This window comes from Megalops cyprinoides, chromosome 19, assembly GCF_013368585.1.
Source record: "Megalops cyprinoides isolate fMegCyp1 chromosome 19, fMegCyp1.pri, whole genome shotgun sequence".
Classification (NCBI taxonomy): domain Eukaryota; kingdom Metazoa; phylum Chordata; class Actinopteri; order Elopiformes; family Megalopidae; genus Megalops; species Megalops cyprinoides.
Window position 1 is genome coordinate 24141786 of NC_050601.1, and position 27354 is coordinate 24169139.

Sequence of the window (27354 nt, forward strand, 5' to 3'; positions counted from 1 at the left end):
AACAAAATATTAAATGTAAAACATAAGGAATATACTTTTGTACATATGCACAGTATGTCTTACAAAACATGAACTTCTCTTATTTTTGTAGATGCAAATGACTTACATAATCACAATAATTTTGGCAATAATTTTGAATATCTGACCACCATTGCTCCACTTCCTGTAGATGTCACCCAGAGTTACACACTGCTTAATGAGATCCATATGAGCAGGAAAATATATATATATATTTTATTGCACGAGGTCAGAGTCGTTCCTTTCAGCGGAAAGGTGTGCCTATTGATAGCATGAACGAAAAAAATATGTGGTGCCCTCTAGTGCCCACAACAGCACCGGTTTAAACGACAACCAGGTTGGTTCGATGACAAAATAAAACCAAGGTGAATTGTTTGCCACAACCAAACACTAAACATTAAAATCTAAATCATTTAAAATCACTCTGTATATGGCCTTTTACCTGACATATGCTTGGTACTGTGCATCCAACTAAACACATTCCCAAGGGTTAATTTTCAGTTACTTACTGACTTTGTCTCAGAAAATTTAAGATTATTTTGTGGGTCCAGTTAGAGTCGTGTCAGCTGATGGTTCTTGAAGTTAAGTGCTGATCCCTCTTGGAGAGCAGCTCATCGTTTTGGAGAGAGTCCCAAACACAGAGTCCTCTGCGGGTAGCAGCGCGACAGCAGGGAGAGGAAGCGCGGAGACACTTGACGCCCACGAGGACGCACACAATATGGAGCAGCGGGGAGCCCCGTGACACAACCACCGCGAAAGAAAGAAACTCATTCGCAGCCAGCGCTCTCCGTAAATTATTTAGCCCTCATTAGACGCTACGTGACAGGATACATGTCAGACGGACAGAACTGTTTTACCCGAGAATCGAAGGGCTGGTAATAAAAGGGGATCTTTCCCCTTTCCCACGAAGACAGTCCGCTTCTTGACCAAGAATTGCGTTGAGCAAAGGTGTGAGTAGCGCTTTCCGAGGGCAGACCGAGCAGTTGCGATGTGAGCCGTCTGAAACGTTCGCAAGGATGCAGAGAAACACATATAATTTTATGATGGACAAACGACAAAATGACACAACATGGCAATGACAAGGTGAGGCTTCATGAATCCTGTCATGGCGGAGCAACCACGCGCTGTCAATGGTTTACTGGGAGGACTCAAAATACCCTAGCTAAGGGAGAATTTTAGATTTTTTTATTCAAATAACAGCGGTGCTGCTTGTGCTACAGTGGACTGCAGGGGAAGTAAAATGGCATCTTTTTATATAATTTACCCCAAACACCCTCATCTTTCTCGGGAGTGGATACTGCTCATTTTTAGAGACAAAGATAACAGATTAAGGGTACCCCTCATAGCCAGATTTGCAGTGCTCCTTTTACAAATGACTGCTTGTCCCATCTGACGCGCACACCTACTGCTTTGCAAAGTAATCAGTTCTAGTTAGAGACTCAAAATCAGCACTCTGGTAGATAGCTACCAGCGAGGCGTGTAGTACAACTCTTATTGTACTCTGCCGAGCATCAAGCAACAAAACAAGGGAAGGTTAATTAAATTTTACACAACTTTTTTGAAATAAAATTATTTGCAGATTCGCGACTAGTAACAACAAGATGTCATGGATGGAGATCAACTGAAAGCTGTCGATCGTTGACTGGGATGAACCAATCAAAATACTCTAGCTGGGGAAAACACTACGGTTGGTTCAAATCAATGAACCATTGATGGGACATCATGGCCCCACCTGTCTTTTTCTGGAAGACAACACTTTAATCGGAAATACGTAATTGCATTCTACAATATTTGCAGAATTTGACATACATTTGACAGATACTTTTGGTCTCAGATTTTATTTTATTCGTTATTGATGGAAGGGAAGTGAAATCCTCCTCCTCACAAGTGGTTCACAACTTGAAAAGCTGTCATCCTTGCTGAAACCGATGGCGCTGAGTCGTGATAATCACTCCACCACCGTTTATCCACTCTCGGTTGCATAACAGGCTGCCTCTCTTCCTGTTTACAGAAGAAGCGAGCGGAGGCGGGCTCAGGTGTGCGACACAGGGTTACCTGAATACATACCCTGTCAATCAAAGCAAACACAATGAATATTCATCAGTGGCCAGACACGCCTGTCAATCCTCAGACGGGCGATGAGTGAGCTAGTACGGAACATTAAAGCTAGTTATTATCTCTTCTCCACACAACGAGGTTGACAAAGATGCATAGGCCATATCGTTTTAGCATTCAGAACATTTTGAAATACAAAAAAAACATTGCACAAGGTCTATAGGAGCAAACCTGCTTCATATATTTTGGTAGGTTTTATAAGTGAGGTCATTTTAAAAGAAGCTAAGCTACAGCACATTCCCACAGTACTGGCCTACTTTTCCCGCTGCTTGTCAGAACATCAGACAGGAGTTAGAGAAGTGCAGCAATATGTCAGTTGGTAAATCAATAAACTGTGTGTGGGACTTTGAAGAATCGGGGGTTAGGGGGTAGCTGAAGGTTGATAACGCTTTTCTGAACCGCCACAGACTGAGGAAAGCCATTTTGCTTCCTCTGCCCCTCTCTGACATGATACCACACGAGACCTGCTCCAACTACAACTCGCGCGTCCTCCGACGAGCCACATCAGAAACCGCCGCGGCAGAACCCGTGTCTGTGTGTGTGTGTGTGTAATTTCGACGGCTATATTAGCGTGTGAGCTTCAGGTATGTATATTTCTGCGATGCGTGATTCATTGTGGGCCGCGTGCACACCAGTTTTTTCCCCCAGCCTCTGCACTTCTTGACTTAATTAACCCAGTAATTTACTCAGTTTGAGATTTTTTTTTTTTTTATTTACATCTTTACAAATGACAAATGTGAATTCACAGCTGAAGATTGCAATGATGCCCTGTACACAATATTCATTGCAGTGTACCTGAGGTTAAGAAAAATGCTATACATAAACATAAATGCAGACGAAACAGATTGATAAGTCATTGTGTAATAAATGTGAATATCAAGTCCAAAGTGGCTGTAACTATTTGACGTATTCGGTAAGATAATATGCACATTTTTATCCACATGTTAAAAAAACGTAGGCAATATGTTATATTTTGTAGGCGTGTATTTTGTCAATGTGAGGAAATCGGTATATATTGTGCTGAATTACTCTGATGATCCAGCTTGGGCCGGGAGGAATTGATTTGAATGTAAGTTTAGACACTCGCAGCCTCTTGATGAGCGAGCGAGGGAGGAATGCGCGCCGTAACTGGGGAGCCTCGCAGCGGGACACAACGGCGAAAGTTGACGGAGAAGACATTACACTGCCGCTTCATATTCTCAGCGTGTTTTCGGAATTGTAAAGTCGAAGAGTTCGTCTCCTCGGTCTCTTCTCCGACCGAAGCGAGGAGCCAGGGAGCTAATTATAGTGTACGTCTCAGCGACAACCTCGCAGTGGCAGCGCCACTTCACCGTCAACAACGGAACACGGAGACAAAGATAGCGTGACCAAAAATCACTAAATGGACCCCCTGAGTACACCTCGAATTGCTTCCTCGAGACATATTCATTTCTGTTTCACACGTCGTCCTTTCAGTTGCAAAAGGCAATTCATTGCAGCAGACAGAGTTGAGGCACATCTGAACTGCAGTTAGGAATGATTTATAATGGAGCTCAGGAAGTGGATTTAATATATCATTTAGATTACTTGTCACGATGTACCATTATTTGTATGCCTTTTTTTATGAATCTTTTTGATTGCATATGTAATTATGGTTCGGAATCAACTTAATGCTTTATTGGAAATGTCAATATTTCTTTGAAAACGATTAGGGAGACCGTGAAGTTAGAGGTTGCAGAGGCGTAACAGAAGGTTGGAGATTATGCACAATAAAAATTAAATGATAATGTTGAATACAAAAAAGGAAAACAGAGCTGCATGCTAGCAATGAGGTATATAATGTAATCTAACATATACTGTAAAGTAGATGTTAAAAGTAAGATACAGGCTTTGGCAGTAGAGTCTAGGTGCTGGCAGTGGGTCATAGGTGCTGGTAGTGGGTTGTAGGTGTGGCAGTACAGTATAGGTGATGGTAGTAGGTTGTAGGTGCTGGCAGTACAGTATAGGTGATAGTGGTTTGTAGGTGTTGGCAGTACAGTATAGGTGATAGTAGTGGGTTGTAGGTGTAGGCAGTACAGTATAGGTGATAGTGGGTTGTAGGTGTTGGCAGTACAGTATAGGTGATAGTAGTGGTTTGTAGGTGTAGGCAGTACAGTATAGGTGATAGTAGTGGGTTGTAGGTGTAGGCAGTACAGTATAGGTGATAGTGGTTTGTAGGTGTTGGCAGTACAGTATAGGTGATAGTAGTGGGTTGTACTGTGTAGATGCTGGCAGGGTGTTAAACATGAGAGTGCAAGTCTCTGTTCTCTTGGTGTTTCTATGAATATGGAGGCCAACTTTACCATTCCTTGACAGTGGGGTATAGGTGATGGGATATAGGTTTAGATAGTGAGATACAGGTAGTAGCTGGGGGGTATAGGTGCTTGAGGCAGATTATAGATATTGGAGTTGGATTATAGATCTTGGCAGTGAGGTATAGATTTTGGCATTGGGGTACAGGTCACAGAGGGAGCTTATAGGTACTCTTGAGGTGCTGTGAGGCATAGGTGCCAGCAGTGGGATGCACATGTTGGACTCGAGATGAGGTTTAGATATTGGTAGTGAAGTATAGGTGTAATAGGTAATGGTTGGAAAAGGGGTACGCAATGGGGTACAGGCCTTGACAGTCGGGTACAGGTGTTTGCTGTGGGAGACAAGTGCTCACAGTGAGGTATAGGCAGTTTTGTCCATTTCTCAGATGTTCTTACTAGGTCAACATAAATGGTTTAAATTAGACATTGCTATTTAAACAGCTCTGTACTACCTGAAGCAACTTCAGTAAAGTACCTTGCTCAAAGTGTACAACATCAGTGCTCCATGTGGGAGTCAAACCAACAGTCTTGGGGCAACAAGTCCAGTTCCCTCACCAGAAATCAACCCGACACATTGAGAGGCAATATCTGTCAGTCCGGCTCATTGTTAACCCCAACACGCTGAATTCAGCAGCAAGACATGGTGTCTTTCCGAACCTGCTGATCACACATGCAAAATACACGCAGCCCTGCAGTGTTCACAGCATGTGGCACATGGCTGCGTCCACACAGAGAGAGCACAGGTCAACTGGCAATGCGGGGCGGCGCCTGACGCCCGCTCAGCCTGCTGCGCTCCCCAGCATGTGGCCCGATCAATCTCCACAGCAGGGGGGGTGACGCTGAGCACCCTCACAGGTAAACCCACCAAAGGAGGTGGAGGCTAGAGGTGACGGGTAGGGTGGGAAACAGAGGTGCTGACAGAGAAAGAGGGAGAGGCGAAGGAGTAAGAGAGACAGAAAGAGAGGAGGACAAGAGGGACTTGGTGAGCTTCCTGTTTTCTTGCAAAGGTAAACTTACACATAGGAGACTGTTTCGTGGGCATGAATACTAAATACACCAATTAGAGTTGTGAATAGACCGGTGAACAGTTGAGGCAGATTATTTGCAAAAATCTCCTTTTGACCACACGCAGACTATCCTTTAAATATAGAATCCAATTCCAGCTCATCTATCAACTTCCTCATTATCTTTTAAACAAAGGTCACGGATTATCCCATCCATTGTTAATTGCACCAATGGCTAACCCTTCTGTACCGTGTCTGTAAACTTAGCTGCAGGAAAATAATTAGCCGTTTTTAAAAATCTACAGAGAAACATAGACTCCAAGAGCGGCGCACGCCGCTTTTACTGATATGAGCTCAGCCACAGCTGTTAAGAATTTGCGAACCGGAACAGTCATTTCTTTCCTCCCCCACAAGAAGGAAAAAGGAAGAACGACAGAGATGCAGGAGGAAAGAGCAGCCTCATCACCATTTCCCAGAGCTGGTTACAGGAAAACGTTTCTTTGCCATCTAGTGGCCAGTGGGGGAAGTACACAAGATGGAGCTGACAAAACGCAAAGCAGTGTCATGAAGAAAAAAAACTGGAATGAAATGATGCTCGAGACCATAAATTGCTGAGGAGACACACTCTGTTCCTTCCTGGTTCACCATAGCAGCTCTGGTCACTGTTCAGGAGGGATGGGGCTCTCCTCCACTCAACAGTGCCCTTTCCTCATCACCTGCTCAGTAGAACCCACCACGGACCCAAATTCTGCAACATCCCACCTTTCTGCATCTCCCTTCACTGTTCACCAGTAATGACAGGCACCCGTTCCAAAAACACTAGTTAGTCACTGTTAAAGAATATTGTGAGTGTGAATGTTGTTCATGGGAATCTACTGCTCACCCTGTTGTATAATATTATAGTGTACAAGGCTGAAATAAGCAAGAGGCCTCTCCCAAAAGGGGGATGATAGTTCTGTTTGCTCCTGCAGTCTTTGGGACACCCTACAAGGACACCTGCAAACCAGAACCCGCTCTGAGTGGTTCTGTATCGTCAAAACAGAAAGATAAAGAGAGAAGTCGTGTTGGGTGTGTGTGTCCCGAGTCACATATGCTCTAGAAGTAAAACCCTATGTAAGACAATTTTTCTAACTTTGTGAGAGTTGACTGCATCACCTGTCTAGCGTGCATATGTTGACTCTCCCCATACAGGCATGAGAATAAAGCTTTGCTCCTCTGAATCAGAACAACTGCTCTGCCTGAATGATTTCTTCAACAATCGCACAGAACAGGGAATTGTTTCCCACTAATCAATCATTTGACCCTTCACACTGGCTGAGTTTCTTCAGGACACATGGCTCTCCACGTCTCTTAAAACCTTGCATCCCGGTTACATCCTGCGCCTTAGCTCCCATGTGATGGAGCAGGCTTCTTTTTGTGGTCAGAACAACAGAGACGATGGCCATCTTCCATCGCAGACTGAAGACCCAACTTTTCAGTCTATACCTTAGCGCCCAAAGCCTAAACTTTCATTCCCCTTATGCATATTTATGTATGTGGAAGCGTGCATCAGGGTTATGTGTACTTATATACAAGGCAATTTACTTAAGGGTATATGTTAGCATTGTTTTGAATGGTACAGTCCCTGTCCTGTATATTGAATTGCACCCATTACACACAAGGTGTAAATGTATTGATCCTTTGTCTTCAATAGAACACGAGTCAGTTTTTGTCACCTTTTACCTGTTCAACTGCATATCCAAGCATAACATGTATGACTTCACACAAAATGTTTTCATTGTGCAAGAAAGTATGAAGTCTTGAAAGATGTCAAACTGCAAACTAATGTTAATCACACAAGGTACAGGCATTGCAGGTTTATCAAAAATGATTACACATGTAATTTATGCGAACTCTCCCATTTTAGAGGAGGGCTTTTAAGTAATTCCTCATGAAACTGGCAATTCCATTGTTCTTTGGGTTTATTATCCTTATTGGCCATTTGCAGGTGCCTTATACAAATGTGGTGGCTGTTTCCAGAGTACCCACCGGTCCACCCGATACTGCAAACTCAAGGATGCCAGGGAACGGCTTATGAGCCAATTGGATTTTCATTGTATCTTGGCATCACAGGAGTTCCACAAAGGTTCATTCCACACCTATTGACAACTGAATGAACTACAGCACACACTTAAGAATTTTCCATCACTTTAAAAAGGAAATCTACAGCTTGTGAGATACCTCAGTGAGATTGTGCTCAAGTTGCATTCTCAGCCTGTATTTAACTTCAATCTATAGGCAGGAAATCAATTTACAGACAGATGTGTGATCATTTGACAGGTTAACTAAATGCATCAATTCCCTGCTGGGGCACTTCTGTACCCCTGGGCAAGGTACCTAACCCACAACTGCCTCAGTGAATATCCAGCTGTATAAATGGATGACATGTAAAAATTGTAAGCTATGTAAATCGCTCTGGATAAGTGTGTTAAATGACTAGTGTAGGGTGTAACAAGCTCATGTCTTTTCACTCACCTTAATTACAAATTTGAGAAAAAGTGCCCATGATAACAGACTTACACCAGTGACAACATTCAATAAACCAAGATAGAGTTTGTACTTTGCTGAAAAAAATTTATTTTCATCGAAAACAACATAGAAAGGCCTTCTCTCTAGTATTCAGCTGGTAGTTTAAATTAAACATGAAGGCGATGCAAAATAAAAATAAAAATAAAGAAACCGCGGAGGAAATTTTCACAGTACAGCAAATCCCACACCTACCTGTAAGGATGTGTCACCATGCCAGTATTCATTAAAACACAATCCAGTTCTGCCCATAATAATATTGCCATGTCATAATTAAACAGTCCTAATGCATTCGGAATCCTATGCAAGATATGAGGTACATATAGGAACTTGTGCCATCAGGCTATGCGATATTATATCTCGTATTTTTAAAGTGCTTTTCGCTATAGCAATTATTTCTTAACCAAAGAACTGAATGCCTATATGATATGAGAGTGGCGTCCTCTCAACGGGACTATCACTGAGAGAATTTCTGAAACAGACTTACGTATGCCGGACCCCCATCCTTAAAGGTTGACAACAAATAATTTCACTATCACCATTCAAGTAACTAATCCCTCAACACCGCATCTATCATTTGCATGGTCAAACTATTTCTGTACAATTTTGCATTTTTGTAATTGTCTGAAGACAAAATAATCAACAAAAACAATTCTCAGCTGAGCAGTAGTATTACGTGCAGCATTTTCATCTATATGCATATTTACAAAAACAAAAAAATTCTCTGTACAATATACTGATGTTGTTACAAAACAAGCGACTTGAGTAAATTAAGTCAACTGCTTCCGTGGCTCTCAGGCAGTCACTTTGGGTTTTTGGTCTTCCTTCTCCTTTTCATCCTTGTCCTTCTCTTTGTTCTTCTTTGACTTCTTCTTCTTGTGTTTGTGTTTCTGTCCCTTCAGCTCTGACTCCGACTCGTTGCTGGCGTGCTTCTTGTGTTTTTTGTGTTTCTTGTGCTTCTTGTGCTTCTTCTTGTCCTTCTTGTCTTTCTTGTCCTTCTTCTTCTTCTTGCTGTCCTGGCTGCCGGCGGAACTGGCGCTGCTGCTGCGGGCGGGGCTGCCCGAGGGGCTCTGGCTGCCACTGGGGCTGCTGTCCCCGCCCCTGTCCCGCCCCCGAGGCTCAGGCTCAGAGGCCTCCTCGCTCTCGCTCTCACTGTAGTCCGGGACGAAGGCCGCCTCGTCCGTCTCACGGGTGAGGTCGGAGGAGAGGCGGGCGGAGCGGGCCGAGGGGGGCTTGGGCTTGACGTGTTCGCGGTCCCCGCCCCCGCGCCCCGCCCCTCGCTCCTCAGGAGAAGCGGGACGGTGCGGCGGCTTGTGAGCTCCGTGCTCCCGCTCCTTTGCACCCTTTGCGTCCGTGTGCTTGTTGGCCTGTGCCTCCCTGGGAGGCCTGTCTGCCCTGTGGTCGTCTGGGGCCGGCCTCTTGGGCTCCGGCCCGCTCTGGGGCGGTCTCTTGTCCCAGCTGGGGCTGTGATCTGCTCGCCGCGATTCTGGCGGGGGCGCTCCTCTCTTCGCCGTTTCCGCGTGCACTTCCCTCTCCCGGCCTCTAGGGGGCAGGTTCTGATCTTTAGAAGGAGGCGGGGAGTCTTTCCTCTTGATGGCATCTCTTGGTTTAGTGTCTTTGTACTTGGAGCCAGAATGGTCTCTCACGCCGGCTCTGTGCTCTACCTTCCTCTCAGAAGCTGCAGCAGAGGCACTACTGTCCTTGGCGCCCGGTTTCCAGGACGTAGAGTCTGGCTTCTCTGAAGGCCTGTCTCTGGAGGAGGAGTGCGAGGTGGACGAGGAGCTCTTCTCACTGCTGTAGTCACTGCTGCGCTCCTGGTTCCTCTCTTTGTCCGAGCCAGAGACAGGGGGCTTCCGCTTCTCGGTGCCGTCTCTGTCTGAAGCACTGCGCTCTCTCTCTTTTGTCCTTTCCCTCTCCCTCTCTCTCTCCCTCTCTCTTTCCCTTTCCTTCTCTTTCTCCCGCTCCCTCTCCTTCTCCTTCTCCCTCTCCCACTCTCTGTCCTTCTCCTTTTCTTTGTCGCTCGGAGTAGACACTTTTGCAGGCTTGACATCTGGTGGCACCTCTGTGCTTGCGGTCTCTTTGGCGATGGAAGCAGGCCTCTCGGGAGGGGTGGAGTCTTTGTTGCTGGGTTTGGCAGTCACACCCTCCTCCGCCAGGGAAGTGGCAACGGCAGGGGCCCCGTTTCCTGACGGCGCAGCGGACACCTTCGCCTCATCATCGTCCGACTCGTAGTCCTCCTTCTCCCACTTGGAGCGAGGGACCTGGATCATGACGATCTCATCCTCGGCCGGGGTGGAGCTGTCATTGGTGTACTCCTCCAGGGTCTTGACCACAGTCTTCCTCAGGTCCTGCTTCTCCTCCAGCTTCTTAATGGGGCTGCCTCCGGTAGAACTAGTGCTGAAACACACAACACAACTGGGGATCAAACCACACACTTAGCGAAGATGGAGAGACGCTTCCTGTAAGGGGTGGAGATACCATCTGCTACCAATCACTGGCTCATTTGAACCAACAGAATGACAGATTTCCACAGCAAACAGTGACAGTTCTTGTTGAACTATGTGTTTGGTTGCTTGACTATGGATGGTTGTCCGAATCAGTGAGACGATGGTATCTCCTCCCATCCTGGGGTCATTCTCCAGTCACAACTTTCCTCATATTCTAATATTACAGTGTGTCAGCTGCATAGCGGTAAGGAGCAGAGCTCTTAACCAGAAGGGTTACCAAAAGATTCTAATCCTTGGTGTGGAACTGCTACTGTACTCTTGTACAAGGTGCTTAACCCAAATGTACATTTCGAGCTGTGCATATCATGTAAAAATGTAAACTCTGTAGGTCAGCCTACAGTAGAGGGTCTGTAAAGTAAATGTAATGCTATGTCATGTAAACTAGATCATTGTTCAAACGTATGTGCTAACAAAACACATGTTCTTCTCGCTACTCAGTATTCATGAGGGACAACTACAACTTTTCCAGACAAATTTACACAAAGAACCGGAGATCAACACGGTTTGTCAATATTACATCTTCAGATTAAATTAATGTTTAACATCTTAGAAGGGTGGGAGGGGATGACTGACCTGGTATAATCCACCAGCAGAGACCCTGAGCTGTCGAGGGCTGGGATCTTCCTGCGGATTTTGCCTTTGGTCTTCTCGGGTTTGCTCTTCCCAGCTCCATCGGCCGACTCCTCCAGTGCGGGAGGGCCCTCTGTGCTCCCGATCTTTTTGCCGATCTCGCGGTTCAGTTTGATCTTCCTTAGGGGCACAGGCTTAATCTCCTTTTCCATCAGGGGGCGAATGGCTGGCCTCTCCCTCTCTGCCTGCTTTTCACCCTCTAGCTTGGGCTTGGGTTTGGGGGACCCCTTGACGCCGTCGGCCGCGTCGGCCCGGGGCACCTTGGTCAGCGGGGCGTCCGGTTCCCTCTCAGGGACCTTCTCGTCTTTTCTCTTGCGCTTCTCGGGTTTGGCCTCAGCGGCTTTGCTGGACGGTCTCTCCTCGCCCCTGACCACCTTCTCGGGCTCCCGCTTGGGCCTCTCCTCTTTGGCGGGGCCCTTGTCATGCTTGGCAGGGACAGCCTCTTTGACGGGCTCTTTCTTCACCTTGACGTCCTCTTTGGGGGCCTTGGGCTCCTGTTTGACTGGTTTCTGGACCACCCTGCGGGACGGGGGTGGGCGGTCTTCCCTCTGAGACGGATGGGGTTTGCCCGGATCAGGCTTGAGGGGTGGTTCCTCTTTAACCTTTTTGACAGCCGGTTCCAAACGCGGTGACCTCTCGCGATCTGTGTCCGTGTCCTTGTCTCTGGAGGGCTTTGCCGCCGTGGCAGTCTTCGTGGACGACTCCTTCCTCTGGGTGCCACTCTCGGGCTTCCTCTTGGTCTTCTCGCTCTTGCCCTTGACCTTCTCCCTCCTGTCTTTGTCTGAGGTGGCCTTGTAGGGCAGGGCGGAGCCGTCCATGGGCTCGTCCCTGACGGGTGTGGCATCGTCCCGGCTCGAGGCCATCAGCACCGAGTCCTTGCGATCGTCCTTCCTGCTGTCATCCATGGAGTCCGAGTGGCTGAACGAGTCGCCCTCTTCGCCCTTCCTCTTTTTGCGGTGTTTTTTGTGCTTCAGGCCCTTAGGGTCCACGCCTCCGCTCGCCTCCTTCTCTTTGGGGGCCTTCTGGAGCTCTTTGCTGCCCCCTCTGCCAGGACCAGCACCGCCTAGGGGCAGCCCATGGCCCTCTTTGAAGGAGAACTTCTCCTGGTACGTCTGGGGGATGTTGCGGCCTCTTGGGGGCATGCCGTGGCTTTGCCCCGGGGGTGGGTATTCGTCTCTCCTCCCCCGAGCGTAGGGCGAGTTCTCTCTGGGACGGGGTGGAGCGAAGCGCTCAGGAGTGAAAGGGTCCCTGTTAGTGGGCGGCAGCCGTCCTCTGGGCAGGTTTCCGGGAGCGTTGCTGTAGCTTTTGAAGTACTTCTCGTACCACTCCCTGTACTCCCTCTCCCACTCCCTGTACCGCTCCCTCTCATAAGAGTCTCCCTGATCCACGTTCCGCCCATAGTAGGCCTTGGCATCGTAGGGAGGTGGCTCTCTGTACCGGTTTAGGTACTTGCGGTCCCCCTCGGTCTGAGCCAGGGACACTGCTTTCTTCGTCGGGGTGTGGCTGCGGTAACCCCCCGGCGATCGGGACCGAGAGCGGTACACCCCGCTGCTGCCAGCGCCGCCGTCCCTCCCCCGGTACGATGGGGAGCGTGTGCGGGAGCGGTGGTAGCCGTGGGAACGGGACCTGGACCGGTAGCTACGGCTGCGCCCCCGACCGCCTCTGCGCGAGTACGGCGAATAGGAGCGGGAACGCGACCGTGAGCGGGATCTAGACCGTGACCGACTCACAGACCGCGAGTAGGAGCGCAGTGAGCGGGAGCGGGAGCGCGACCGGGACTTGGAGTAGGAGTATGAACTGCCACTGTACGACGAGCCTCTGTAGGGTGACTTTGACCTGCCAAGGAGGAGCAGACACAGAGGAAGAAAGTCAGTCTCTTTCAAGCCAAATCTGTTTTAACAAGGGTCTATAATAATCCACCTATTACAACATTAGCATTCCTAACCTGGAATAGGAGCGCCGCCTCTCCTTCTGCATCTTTCTGTACTCCAGAAGCTCTTTAGCAAAGTCGTTGGTGAATTCCTCCAGCTTAGACTTCTCCCTGGCAACGAATCGACAGTGCGAACTATTTATCAAAAACAGGAAGGAGATAAAACCTGACAGTTAAGACACATCAGACCAGGGCAACACTTCCAACATTCAGCACTACTGTTAAAATAAACTTTAAACACTTTAGACAACACAGCACAATGTTCGAAAAGAACTTAATATACCAATCAAGTTGAAATAAAAATTACTGATATTCCAGTTAAAAACAGATCAAGTGCAAGAGATAAATTGCTGAAGTCTGTAATGACACAGCGTAAGAGCTTTTGTCTCTGTGGGTTACGGCACATGACTAAGTAATTAAGAACTGCTCACTCTTCCTTCAGGCGACGCTGCTGTCTGTAGAACTCCTCCTTGGACAGGAAAGGGGCAGGGGTCATAGGGGGGATGGCGTTGCCCATCGGGGCCTGGGTCCCGGGGGGCACCCAGGCGGCGGCCACATTTGCCGGGGTTGGGGGGAACACCGGCGGGGGCACATTGTAGGTGGCGGCGGGTGGCTGCCCTGGTGGGAACTGCATCGGGTACTGCTGGGGAGCCAGGCCGGGTGGCTGGGGCATGGGGTGCTGGTGCTGGGGGAAGAGCGAGGGGGGAGCGTACACGGGGAGCGCGGGAGGCTGGGGAGCGGGGATGGGCGGGGCCTGGGACCGCGGGGGACGGTCAGCGTGGGGCCTGCCTCTGCCGGAGGACCTGAGGGGGCAACAACGGGCACACAGATCAGCCAATGGAAATGAGCAGAGACATCCCACTGAGCTGCACAAACTGCTTGTTCCTAGGAATTGCTTCTGATCATTTTCTTTTGTCTCACTGTATAGAAACAATATGAGGACTAGGGGATCTGCTAGTGGCTGCTGTGAACAGAAAGCCTCTCCACTCACGTTTCCCAAAGCGGTCTTCCTGCTCCAGGTCTGGGCGGGTTGGATCGCGGTGGCGGGCCTGTTGGGAGTGTCAGTATATGGTCAGACAACATTTCCACCCTTTCCACATTTCATTACAACAACTGGCCTCCAAGTCACTCTAACCTTGATGTAACACTGCTCTGAGTAAAAGCAAGCCTATAAACAGCACCTTCCGTTTTGGCTTCACAAGACATTTAAAGAGTTTGGTCTTGATATCAGATCAGAGAAAGGCAAAATGGGAAATCAGTGAAAAGGGCTATCCACTAAATGGCGTACCAATAATACAAAGTAGTAGCAAGGCCTTACCGGTCCTAGGCATGTGTGCAAGAGAGTGAGGCTGCCCGATCACAGGAACGTGAAATCCCTGCGGAATGAAGGAAGGAGCAGAGATGGGTCAAACACCATCTGTTGCCAGCCATCAGCCTGCAGCAAAAAGGCCCCATCTTTTCATCTGCACTCACCTTTGGAATGACAGGTGTGGTCAGAGGTGGATCTGCTGACATCAAAACAGATGGTGCTGGTGTCACTGTCTCTGGCTCTCTGAAACATTCCCCCAGGAAAAAAAGACCAATTTAGATTTTTGCAGAACTGACAATTTAAATAACTGGGGAAAACTTGAATGCATTGACTACATTTACACTTTCTTAGTCGACCTTGAGTCTAGCACCAATACAGTTTGCTGGAATGCCATCTGTACTCGCTGTATGAAGCACTTGTCTCAAAGAAAACAAAAAACCAAAGGAGGCTCAGGAGAACTACAAGGCTAGGGACCTGCACAAAAGGATATTGGAAGAGGAAGTGACTGGAAAGGGGACGTGACTAGATCGAATGAAAGAGGAAGTGACAGAAGAGTGAAGTGACCGGTTGGAATGGGAGAGCAAGCAATTGGAAGGGACAGTAACTGGGTGAAACAAGAGGAAGTGACTGGCGAGGGGAAGTGACTAGAAGGCATCTCACTTGGATGGAAGTGGATCTTCCTGCTTGATGGAACGCTGGGGGGAGGGCACGGAGCTGCTGAAGCTGGGGGGAGCGGAAACGCTGCTGCCCTGCAGTGCGGGCATGCCGGAGGGGGGGGGCGCGCCGGACGGCTGGTGGACCGCCACAGCAGGGGCGGCGGCTGGCGGTGCGGCCTGGGGAGGAGGGGTGGCGGCAGCCGCGGGGCGGGTCACGTTAGCCATCAGGGGGTCCTGCTGCCGGGACGTGGGGGGGGCGGGGAGGCTGGACGGGACGCTGGAGCCTCGGCTGGGGCTGGGGCTGGGGCGGGAGCGCCTGGGCAGCGGCCTTCCGCATCCGCTTGGTGTAGCCCGTCTCGTTCTTGAAGTTATTAACAGCCTGGCGAAACACAGAGAGCCTCTCCTTAAAACACTGACACGATGAAGCTTGAGGTGACCAAAGGACCCGACTAAACCAGTCCGAAGGCGAAACCACCAACCAGCAAGGTAAAACAGAGAAAGAAAGCCTCTTACCTGACGCAAAAACTTGTTGGCAATTAAAGCGTCTGGCGACACATCTGATTGGTTACAGGTAGGGCACATGTGCTCCTCTGACTCCAGAAGGCTTGTCCTTATACCTGAAGGAACAAAAATAATGTAAATAACCAAAAAAAAAAACACCCACAAAGACATGCAATCATACATCCTCGTCCCACACACTAATTACTGAGGAAATCAAACGCCAGTTTTCATAGTGGAGTCTGGGGGGGGGGGGGGGGGTCGGATGGCAGACTCACAATCGTCACAGTAGCTGTTTCCGCAGCAGGGGATGACCACGGCGTCTGTCATCAGGTCCTTGCAGATGAGGCACAGGAGCTCGTCCGGCACCGGGTCTTCATCCTCCGAGGAGGAAGACTGCTCCTGGGGGAGGAAGGGGGGCTTCTCCTTCTTGCCGATGGCATAGGCCTCTCTAAAAGGGCAGAGATCGCTCATTTTGACACTGAACAAACCTCCATTTTACATTAGCGCTGGCAGTGGCTTTCACTGAACAAATGAGGCTGCGTGCCGACTTTTTTCTTACATTAATGACAATTACGAAACAAACATTTTAAACACTGCAGTTCATCTCAAAGGGCTTTGCAGCAGTGGGTGGATGAACATTATGAACATTAAAGATGCAGAAAATGGGTGAAGATGGTAAGCGGCAGGCCTTTAATCCGATGGGGCTCAGGAGGCTGCGTCTCGTGATCGAGGGGCCGTGTACTCACGCATCGATGGTGGGGATGGCATATCTCCCGGTGTTGGTCAGCATGGCCCCCTTCATGCTGGGGTCGTCCACCTCCATCATGAAGCTGCGTGGGATGCCTGTGCTCTTCTTTATCCGCTGAGGCGCCTCGAAGCTCTTGTCCTGCTGGCACGACCACACAGGGCTGTGTTAGTTTTCTCACAGGCCTGCGCAGACAGGCTGCTAACACGCGAAAAGGTGGTTTACAGGACTTTGCGAGGGAAGAGTTTATAAATGCCATAGAACAGCTCATCTGCTGATTTCAGAATTGTTAAAAAAAAATCATACATTTAAAAGTTTTCACACAATCATACCCATTTTTCTATGAAAAGAACCGAAAAGCTCTCTTACCCCATTCGTCGGGCAGTTTCTTATATAGTGGCCATTCTTCCCGCAACGGAAGCAGGTATAGTTTGGAGGGGGAGGACCCACGAGTTTCTTCATGTAACTGATCAAACACAGCAAAGGCGTGAAAAGAGAACACACAACCACGCTGCCCACAAAATGGATTCTCTTCTCTTTGACAGACCTCCATACTTACTGGATAGGATCATAGTCATGGTTAGACTGGGACATCATAGCTTTGATTTTGTCTTCCTCGGATGCGTTCGCTTCGGCGAGGTTGGCGGTCTGTGCGACAGGCAATAACGGATTCACATACAAACTGAGATTTTTTTTAAAGGTAGTGACAGCTTACACAGAGCCAGTGATGTGCACCCGCCTCATCCTGTAAAGAGTAGCCAACCGCCTGTCTCGTCTGGCCGTGCCAATGTCTCCAAGAAAAAAATTTTCAAAACAAAAAAATGCGGAGAGGAGACAGCCTGGGAGTCCCTTAAAGCATTTGGCCCGCGCTGTTTTTCCAATTAAGCTTGGACTGGAACTCACAATCCTGAGGGTCAGGTTTCAGCAACCCATCCCTTATGCCCTGTTTGTGGCTGGCAGGCTACATGTCTAATTGCCCTCTGCTGGTTAAAATGGCCCTAAATTATTGCTCTTTAATACATAGTTGTTGGTCTTTATGAAGCCTGCGCTTAGTTTCCAGCTCTATAAAATGCTGGGAACATTAAAATTGCTCCTTAAGAAAACTCCAAGTAAAAGGATAGAATGTGTTTCTTCAAACTGCTATTCCATCCTTTTCAGAGCATAAGTCACTTGATGTTTTTTAAGTGGATAGCTAATCGACGAGTCTTACAGAGACGCACCCGAATCGGCACCTCGAATAACTCGAGCACAAGTCAACGCATTTTAAAACATGCAGGAAACGTCGCAAGTTTTTAAACGCAAGTTTTAATATTGGATTTGTTACTTTAAAAATGCATGTTTCATGCTAGAAACACAGCAATGCTTGGGGTCTAAGAGACCTTGAGAGATATTTCCTATTTAATTTACAAAGTATTGGTATTAAATGCATCAATAGATACCACTTTAACCTTGCCGACTTATCCACTCATACATAAAACAGGCCAACTGTTCAAAAGTTTATTGCTGGACCCACACACAAACTGGCTTTTATCACAATATAATTTCCTTTTACAGAATGTGATTAAAGCTGTTTCCTGTATAGTGTGTTGACAGTGAGAGGTGAAGATGTTTTACAGTTCATCATTCACAGATTGCAGGCAAAAGGTACCCAATCCTACGTAGCCTTGACATTTAAGACTTATTTTGCGAATGTTAAAAAATGTCTTGTAAACATTCATCACATGAAAGCATTCCATCTTAGCTTTAAAGGCCCAGACTAAACTGCAAACAAGACACACCGAAATTCCCCTTTGCCTTCATGGAGATCCATGTTCAAACATGTAAACAGTCAAACAAGCTGACTTTAAATACTACACAGTAGTAGTTTACACAGCGTAGCAAAGCACACGAGCAGAGTCCTGTTGGAGATTTAAATCGGTTTAAAAATGGATGTGCATAAATGCTTTCCCCAACATGGCTAAAGGTCCATGGGAATGGATTAAACTCTTGAATCTTCATCTTGGGGGGGAAAAAAACTCGAGAGAAAAAAAAAAAACACGAGGAAGGACAACGGGTTGGGAGCACGAATGTGTTGGGACATATGGCCACTTCACTCTTCCAGAGCCGGCAACGGACTGTCTTGACATCCCGAAAGGCGTGACCAGGTAATGCGCTCAGGTGAGCAGCTCTCAGGGATCTCCCCTCCCATCTCAAACTGGCCCAAAACTGAGGCTGTGGGTTTTTTGCGCTCCGAACACAGTCTGACTAGTTTGCTGATAGCCAGTCAAAAGCCCCCACCCCCCAAAAAACACACGGACCCTTGGACCCCTTTTTTGAGCTGCGTTCGTAGTGCAAAAACACAAAAGGCGCAACTTTCCAGGATCAGGCATGCACACACACTGCTCGGCTCACAGCAAGGTCTTACATATATTACACATCATTTTCCCAAACTTCACAGGATACTGTCCAGCAACAAGCAAATATTGATGGTCAACATAGTAGAAGATGCCAATGTGGCATACATACAAAATTCTATTTGAGCCATTTCAACAGTTTAAAATTACATACCAAATAATATAAATAAATGATACTTCCATATGGTAATTCAATATTATTCTCCCTGTTACTAGCCAGTATCCTTTTAATTATTACATTGCATCCAAAAAGTTATCCCCATGTTTGAAAAATTTTGAACATTCATTCTGACGAACAGAAACAATTTCTATACTTAAGACAATAGTTAGTAATCTGACAATTATTTAGAGTAATAAAGGAGAAAAGAAGACTCAGAACAAGCATGGTGCGCTGCTTAACACAAGTATGAAGTAAAGTGCACAACATCAAGTGCCACTCGCTACGACTCTGTCCATTAACATGTAAATATGGAAACATTACATTAATAAACATTCTTAAACTGAAATCTATTCTTTGGAGCATGCCCAACCTTGGAACAAATTTGTTGACTACATTACTGAAATGGAATGTTGCTTAAGATCACTGCACTCCACTGGAGTACAACACTCACTATAATTCAATGCCATTTTTAAAGAAGCTTTTTTCATCCAAATACTATTTACGTAAGACAGATCAGTTTCTGTAGACCATGGTTGGACAATTCCATAGAAGTGCAAAGGCACCAAGACGCAAAATTCAAGTGAGACGGATCAACGAAAACCAAGCTGATAATCAACAGCAACAAATCACAAGAGGGAATATACCTTGGAGAGCTGGGCCAGAGAAATAGAGGCAGCAGAATCATCGATCTGTTTGTGAAAAATTAAAGACAAAACTCAAGTTTAATGCTATGATAAGGCACAGCTCATGAACATCACGTACAAACATTCCATTACCATGGACTCCATTAGTTTCCATTAGTCAGCACTGTCGTCATGTTAAAACATCTAAACTTCACAAGCATTTTTACATTTCTTGTTTAAACTCAAATATATTCATCTGTCTATTCGCAATTGGCTATTAATATTGCGTCTAAGAAATGAAATGCAGCATTTAACTCTGCATTGCACCTTACTTGTGGTATACATTCATCATGTATGGCCCATGATTACTCATGGACTGTCAGTGCTCAGCTAACAGAATAAAGCACTGGCTTAAGAAAGTCACTGCTAAAAGCTAGTCACATTCCGAGCAGGCTAGCTAAAAAACAAGGAAAAAGATCTGACTTCTAAAATTTGTAAACAGAATTTGTTTACACTTCATGCAGATCAAATGATCGCAAGACCACCGTCACTAAAATAGTTTCTACAAATGCATGTGTGCATTTTGGAAAATCAGAGACTAGATTCACCTAATGGACTGATTCAAATGAGTGTCACCACTATCACAAATAACATGTGAATGAATACAATTCAAACCTACACGTTTTACAAAGAAAGGCTTAATTACAAATTAATTACGGTAAGAGAAACGAGTATAACGCCATCATATGGTCTTAAAACTTTTACGAAGCCATTACACTACACTGCATTCAGACGGTGGGCTGATCGACATCCAGACAACTAACGCAACTAGCCCCACTCGTTTTTGAACAGTTAGCTACCAGCTGTAACATTTGCATGCCCTTGTACTAAAAATTATATGCTGCACTTACATACATTCCGATGGCATCATGGCACACAAATAAGACATTGGACATACCGTCTGGAAACATTCGGAGCGCTAGTTTCCACACAGCCGCTTTGAGATCAATTATCTGACTAAGTTCACTGTTTGTCTCATTTGCATACTCCTGAATGGCAAAATCATATTTTGCAGTGTCGAACTCCACTGAAGAGGCCAATTACTCACTTACGCTCCCCAGGAAGGTGACGGAGAGAGAATAATTCCTCACTGAACTCTCTCCGAAAAGTGAACACACAAGGCCTTGCAAGAGGTGCTCAGAAATTGTACACACACATTTTATTGACACAAGGTTGCGTTCTGCATTGTACAGAGTACTGATGGAACCGGTCAGCCCGTTTGAACAGTACACTTGTCAAATACTTAAATCAACCTGACAATATGCTCAATAGAATGGTCCTCCCGGACTCTACCCTTAGGTATACTTTATAAAAAGGCACTTGTATTGAGGGTTAGGGTTACTTCGAGAAGCAGAAAATAAATGGCCAGACACCAACACTTGTTTTGTGGAAGAACACATTTCCCACAGTTTCCTGCAGTTTTACCAAAAGAAAAAAAAACACTACAACAGCAATATAAAGTGCAGTACTTAAGGCAGTTTGTGTTTTCTTATAAAGTGCTAAGGCTCAAACAATGGAGCACTTCGGCTTCTCAACATTGACACCAAACTAAACCTATATAAAGGTCAATTCATACCAGGCACGATGAGAAGGCGCTCGTTGTCAGGGCAAAAATAAATTACAAGGCAAGACAAAAAAAACTACATACTCTACAACTTTGCAGTTAAAACTTCATGATGGGAGACTGGATATATTTAAATCACCACTTACTTAAAATGGCAAAAAAAAAAACCCTTTCCCCTGTGTAAGGCATTCAGTTATACTAAGAGCTGACGTGTTGATCTTATCGGAAGATGGTCAACTTTCATATGAGAAGCACGACAGCTGTAGGCAAATGCCAGCAACAAAAAAACTCATTTCAGAACTAGAAAATGGAGATGAGTTTCGTTTGTACAAGCTGTGCCATTTTACCCGTAATATCAATATCATCGATGTATGAGAAATTTCTGCCTTCAGATTTTTTTTTTTTTTTTTTACACATCAAGCCTGGTGTGAAGCCAACCTTCAATTCCTCTGCATTTAGTCTTCTCCAGTGCAGTACATACATTTGCCTGGCTGTGTTGTTTGCAGGCAAAAGTATACCGTTTTAAATGGTTTTGGTGGTTGTTTGAGCCTTAGCGGAATCCGATTTGTCTTGCACATACAGTATAACAGACACGTGACAAGTATGATATTCTTCGTTCAACACCGATGTGCCTTATCATAGCAATGTCCTAACACATGGACAAGTCAGAAACCAGCTGTTTAATACAATGTAAAACTAAAGGTATGACTTCAAACATTTTATTTGGGAACAAAAAAGTAAAAGAAAAACAACAGTGTTTACAGATGTAGCACTTCAAGACAGACAGGTTTGGAACGTGCCTTCATGTTCACCCATTACCAACATGATCTGAACGATCGTACATTGATCTGTACAACAGATTCATACTTTCTTTACCGTTGTCTTTCAATATGAAATACAGTGCACTGGCATGCACAAAAAACAATTTACAGTTTCAATAATGTGCATATAGAGAAATTAAATGCATTTTGTAAAAGATTTCCACACATTACAATGACAATATTCTAGCACCAGAATCTTACCACTGTACAGCATGGTTGGTTACGTTTTACTCACTAAATCATAAGTGTACCAAAATGTTTTTTGAGTGCTGGTAAAACTAGAGCCAAACACCTAAGTGAAAAATAAAAGTGTGAGGTTTTTTTACATACTGATTTTGAAGGTCCACTGGGAGGCTCAGAGCGATCACTAGAAAGCAAATTGAGAACAGACATGGGTTAATTTCTGCAGTTCAAGCCCAACAATGACATAATTCAATTTTGATATGCACCTCAGGTCTACCACAAACTAAAAAACTAAACTGACCTGCTTAATTACTATTTTAAGGCTTGGTGAACCCTTCAAAATGCAACGCCTACTATCGTTGTGAGCAGAATTAAAACTTGAACTGAGGGAGACGCACAAGTACCAAAACTGCAAGATGACTCGCACTTACATAACAAATGTTTTGCTTGCAGATTTGACTCCGCCAATCGGTATTCTTCGAATGATAACCGATGAGTTTTTGGGAATGAGAGCCCCATCATCGGTGTACTCTGCAAAAGAAAAACAATGGCAGGTAAACAGAATGAACCAATTCAAAGAAAGGTAAGAGCGCCTACCTTTCTCTCTCATACAACGAAATCACGTTCATTACTTTACGACAATCAGCCATACATTTGAACAAGGTTTGAAACAACCACGATCTAGCTATACATCAAACATCCACGATTTTTTCTCTGCTTGAAAGTGGATCAACACTACACTGGTGTATGGTTGTGCGACGAACACGTGCGCCACGGATCTAGAAGAGCGGCTGACATTTTGATTGGACAGGACACATTCAGTCGCGCGAGGCCTCACGTAGCTAAGCGATAAGCAAAATGGATTCCCGAACAGAGGCGTTATCGAGCCGGACAGCTAACCTGGCTGCGTACATGTGTGAGGCCAAGAACATCGCTAATTATTACACTGGTTATTTACAAGAAATCAAAATAAACTCATCTGGATGACCAAATGTAGCTTATCAGCACACAGACAAATGAGACGCAGTAACTACATTCCACTCTAACCGGTCGCAAACTCGGCCATGAGGTCAATTCTCATGAATCTGAGAGCTACAGAACTTTCAGGCTGTTGCCTAACTTATACTAACGTCAGCTTTCAGGGACATACTGCTTTCAGTTCTAACGCTGTAGTTTGCTATATATGTTCCCGAGAATCTCCATACGAGTTGACGATATGGTCTTACCAATACACGTGCCTCAACACTTGTACCGCAGATTAGCCAATTTAGCTCACTCACGGGCCATCCGATTATCATTTGTAACTAACTAGATAGAATGGCGATCTTGCAAAGGCTTCACTGTAAACGAAAGTGGACGGTCGATTCCGTGCCAAAGCATGACGGCACATCCATCTAGTCGGTTAGATGGCCAATCTTTGCATTAGCCTGATAGCTATCTTGCTAGCTCATACGGGTTACCCAGCCACCAGAGTGCAACAGAACACATCGAGAGGAGAATAACGACCACTTATCTCCGCACGTATCACTGATTGCAACAAGCATGAAAAGCTTACCTTCCTTTGTCTGGGCGTTGGTTATCTGCAAATCGCAGTCAGCAGCCTTGAGTTTTTCGCGGCCCATGATCTGGCGCTTGAGGTCACTCAGCGTGATATGCAGGCCATCAAAAGTGACCGTGTCATAGTTAAGTTTGGATGAAAACTTATAGTGCACACAAGACATTTTTGAAGCAAATTACACTAAATTTGCCCGACAGAACAGCAGTGTACAATCAAATTCTGAGGGTTAATCAACCTTTCCCTTTGCTAGCTAGCTAATTACAAACTGAGTTAACTACTGGCTAGCTAGCGCATCAGTAATGGCTAAGCTATCGACACCATCATAAATAAAACTCTTCGACACAACTGTCTGACAAAAAAGTTCACCTTATGGCTTTACTGAAGTGGGGAAAATTAAACTAGCTAAATTCACACCAATAAGGAAAAATGTAACCTGTACCAACGGCAAAACGACATTGTCTCAAATCAATTCCATTATTTCAGTCCGTCACAGTTTTGAATACGGCAACAAAGAATCTTCCAGTTGCTTCAAAGAAAAGTGTCCAACTATGTTTAATTTGGCAAGGGTGGTTTCAACCCCCACATAGGAAAGACTGCCATCAAATGTCCCGGCCCTGCAAACGGTTAAGGTGTCGTCAGAGTCCGATCAGAGAGAACACTTCCATTGCATGGCGTCGAAACAAGTCCATTAATAAACGCAGAGTCCCAGAACACGAAAAAAAATATTTCAGAGGCAAATATCCAGGTGAAAGGAGACCTCCAAAGTCCCCAGTCCCTAAAAACTCCAAATATCCGTCGTGTCCACGTCCGTCGTGATAACAGCTAAAACGCCGAGATCTGAGATACAAAGAAAGAAAAGCAGGGAAGAAGCGCGGCCTAAAATGGCCTCCCTTCCTCCTCACCAAAACAAAAAAGACTGGTGAAAATGGCGCTCCCGTGTAATATTAATACGTTTCATATCCCTGCGAAATGTCAAAAACCTCGGTGCTGCAAGAAAGTAACCACCTGCTCTTACTTAATATTAACCCTGCGTACTTAACTAGCTAGCAAACAATATTTATAGACAATAACTCCTCGGTGTATTTCACCGTTCAACTCGCCGTCTCTACGCAGACCACTATGGCGGAATATGACAGGCACATCGGGGTTTCCTGTGCGAGGACACAGGGGGCACGTTGCACGCAACGTCACACGCAACATAGCGTATCATTTCAGCGCACGTTTTTTACGCGCGCACCTTGCAGAAGCGTAAACGGCATGGGTGGGCGGGGAGCTACGAAACCGATATGGCGTCGAGGGTAGCGAGTTGTGGTAATCCTTTTTGCAGCTGTGGAAAAAGAAGTAACTTTGTGTGCTAAGCAGATGCATTTTCGTTAGTAATTTAATCGCAGCACATGTAAGAATATGACACATCGTGGTATTTGAACTGACACGACTCCTTATGGAAGTTTGGAAGAGTTGCGTAGAGTAGTTGTCTCAGACGCTGAACCCCGAACGGTGGAAATGCGCTGCGCTACAGCTAGCCTGCAAGCCCCCCGCACTGTAAATAAGGATTTGAGTCATTCTACGTGATCTTGTATATATTATGAATGCAACTGGCGTGGCAATTCCAAAGCAAATGTAATAGGTTGGGAGAAAAGCTATAAGATTCTCCATTGCATGCAGTCAATGGGAAATTGTCAAGTAGCAGTGCACGTCTTTACTATATTGGTTTCAGCAAGCCCAGCAATGGAAACTGGTTTCTATTCCAATACCGGTTTTGTTAAATTTAGGGAGAGCATCCAACCACTGACGCCAGAAGCATTGTAGGCTATTGTGTGATGTTACTGTTAGTCACAAAAATGTGTGGCTGAGCAGATGCTCTAATTTTGCATGTTATTGAAACGGTGATCAGTCTGTGTCCACTGCATCAGCCCATGTTGATGACACAGACATGAAGTCTGGTTGATGTACATAGAGCCTGCTCAGGACGATGCTCTTGAACAAGTAAATGATTCTTTGGCAACATGTGAAAGTGCATACAATGTCTCACTGTCCTACAACTTCCATCACAATATTAGCTGCAGGACATATTAGCCGTCGTCCCCCAGTGGTGGAATGAACTTCCACACCTCATCCGTTCTGCTGAGTCCCTCTCTGTCTTCAAGAAACATATGAAGATACAGCTCTTCTGCTCTCACCTGAGCGCCTGAAACACTTCCCCCCTGTCTACTATTAAACTATATTATTTTTTTAAAAAATGTAATGATTTGGCTGTAATGGTTTGGTTGTAATGGCTTAACACACTCACTAGCTTTACCTGCTAGTTGGTACTTTGCCAACCTTTGCGACTTTGTCATGCAGTACTTCTAATATTGTTGACTCTATGCTTTTTCGCTTGTGTTGCATTGTACCTCACTTGTAAGTCGCTTTGGATAATAGCGTCTGCCAAATGCATAAATGTACATGTAAATATATTAGGATATATTAGACCATTTTACAATTTTTTACAGTCTACATTTTTAGTTTAAGAGGAAGGATTTAGTTCTCTTGTAAGACGATTTTCAGTTTTAGGAGGATATGTCTTGTGATGTGAAATACATTTTGAATCTTACCGGACCATTGGTGCCTTCAAACTTGTTAACACATTATTATGGGCATAATTATTCAAGTGTTATAGATTGTTTATATTATTAAAGTATAAATTAGTGTATGGATGAATACAAATAATACATGTGCAATCATAAAGGTTTTGGAGCGGGTCGAGCATGAGAGCAGAGGTTGTCATTGTGAGACAGGCCTAGTGTATAATTAGTGATTCTAAAATAGGGTTGAGTAAAGCCACAGAAAATAAAATAAATACAAATTATGAAATGGATAATCTCAGAATTGATACGAGCTACAGTTAAAGATTTTGTTAGATTAAAAGAAGGTGCCCTTCCTACGTACCGTATCTTACTGAAAGCAATGCATAACAGTAGATGAAATCAGAATTATGTTCTTTGGTCAATAAGGAAATATGATTTGATAACATCTTCAAAAAGAATGGACAATACTCTTATGAACATGTCGCTAACACTTTATGAAGCTGTTATACAGTCAGCTGTCATAGTCAAGTAAAAGTGTATTATGACAAGAGAAAAAGAGTGCCACGTGTTTCCACATGTGTGGGTCTTTTTTTCACAACATGGTATGTCACTCTGAAGCTATGTTTGCTTTATAAAGGCCTTCTGAATGTACGCTAAATGCAAAGTGGTCTTACTAATGCCCTACTTAAGCTGGTTTTGTTCTGTTCCCGAATCTCATTTTGTTGATCTTGAAAGAAGGTTTAGTCAAATCATTCAATTCAATTCAAATTGTATAGCTCTTTCTGCAAAGGATATTGTTGCAGCTTTCCAGAGATCCCAGGCCTAAAACCCCAAGAGCAAGCCTGACTTAAAAGGAAAACCTTGAGCAGAACCCAGCTCAAAAGGGGGAGGCGATCTGCCTCTGGCCAGCACCGAGTAGTCCAATTAGTATTTAAATATCTTCTTCACTGCTTGTAATCTAAAGTATAGTAATCATACCACAGCCCTCCAGGAGTAGGGTGAGTAGTGCAATTTTAGGCTTTAGGCAAAAGCTACATAAAATTGCCTCCAATTTAAAAATGTCTTTTTTTCCACAGTGGAATGCCCTGTTGTCATTTTTATTGGTTTTACCATTA

General features: G+C 45.4%; 1 protein-coding gene across 1 annotated transcript; it reads right to left on the bottom strand.

The window, feature by feature from the left end:
• Nucleotides 1-8132: 8132 nt before the first annotated feature.
• LOC118794034 (E3 ubiquitin-protein ligase RBBP6-like) lies at nucleotides 8133-24807 on the bottom strand. Its single transcript, XM_036552166.1, is given in 18 exon segments — nucleotides 8133-10429; nucleotides 11113-13005; nucleotides 13115-13234; nucleotides 13531-13902; nucleotides 14091-14148; nucleotides 14418-14475; nucleotides 14573-14651; nucleotides 15069-15310; nucleotides 15312-15443; nucleotides 15578-15681; nucleotides 15841-16013; nucleotides 16312-16451; nucleotides 16680-16776; nucleotides 16870-16958; nucleotides 19508-19552; nucleotides 22262-22298; nucleotides 22546-22645; nucleotides 23670-24807. Coding segments are annotated over 18 exon segments (5508 nt in total). The 5' UTR covers nucleotides 23836-24807; the 3' UTR covers nucleotides 8133-8826.
• Between the last annotated feature and the right edge of the window lie 2547 nt (nucleotides 24808-27354).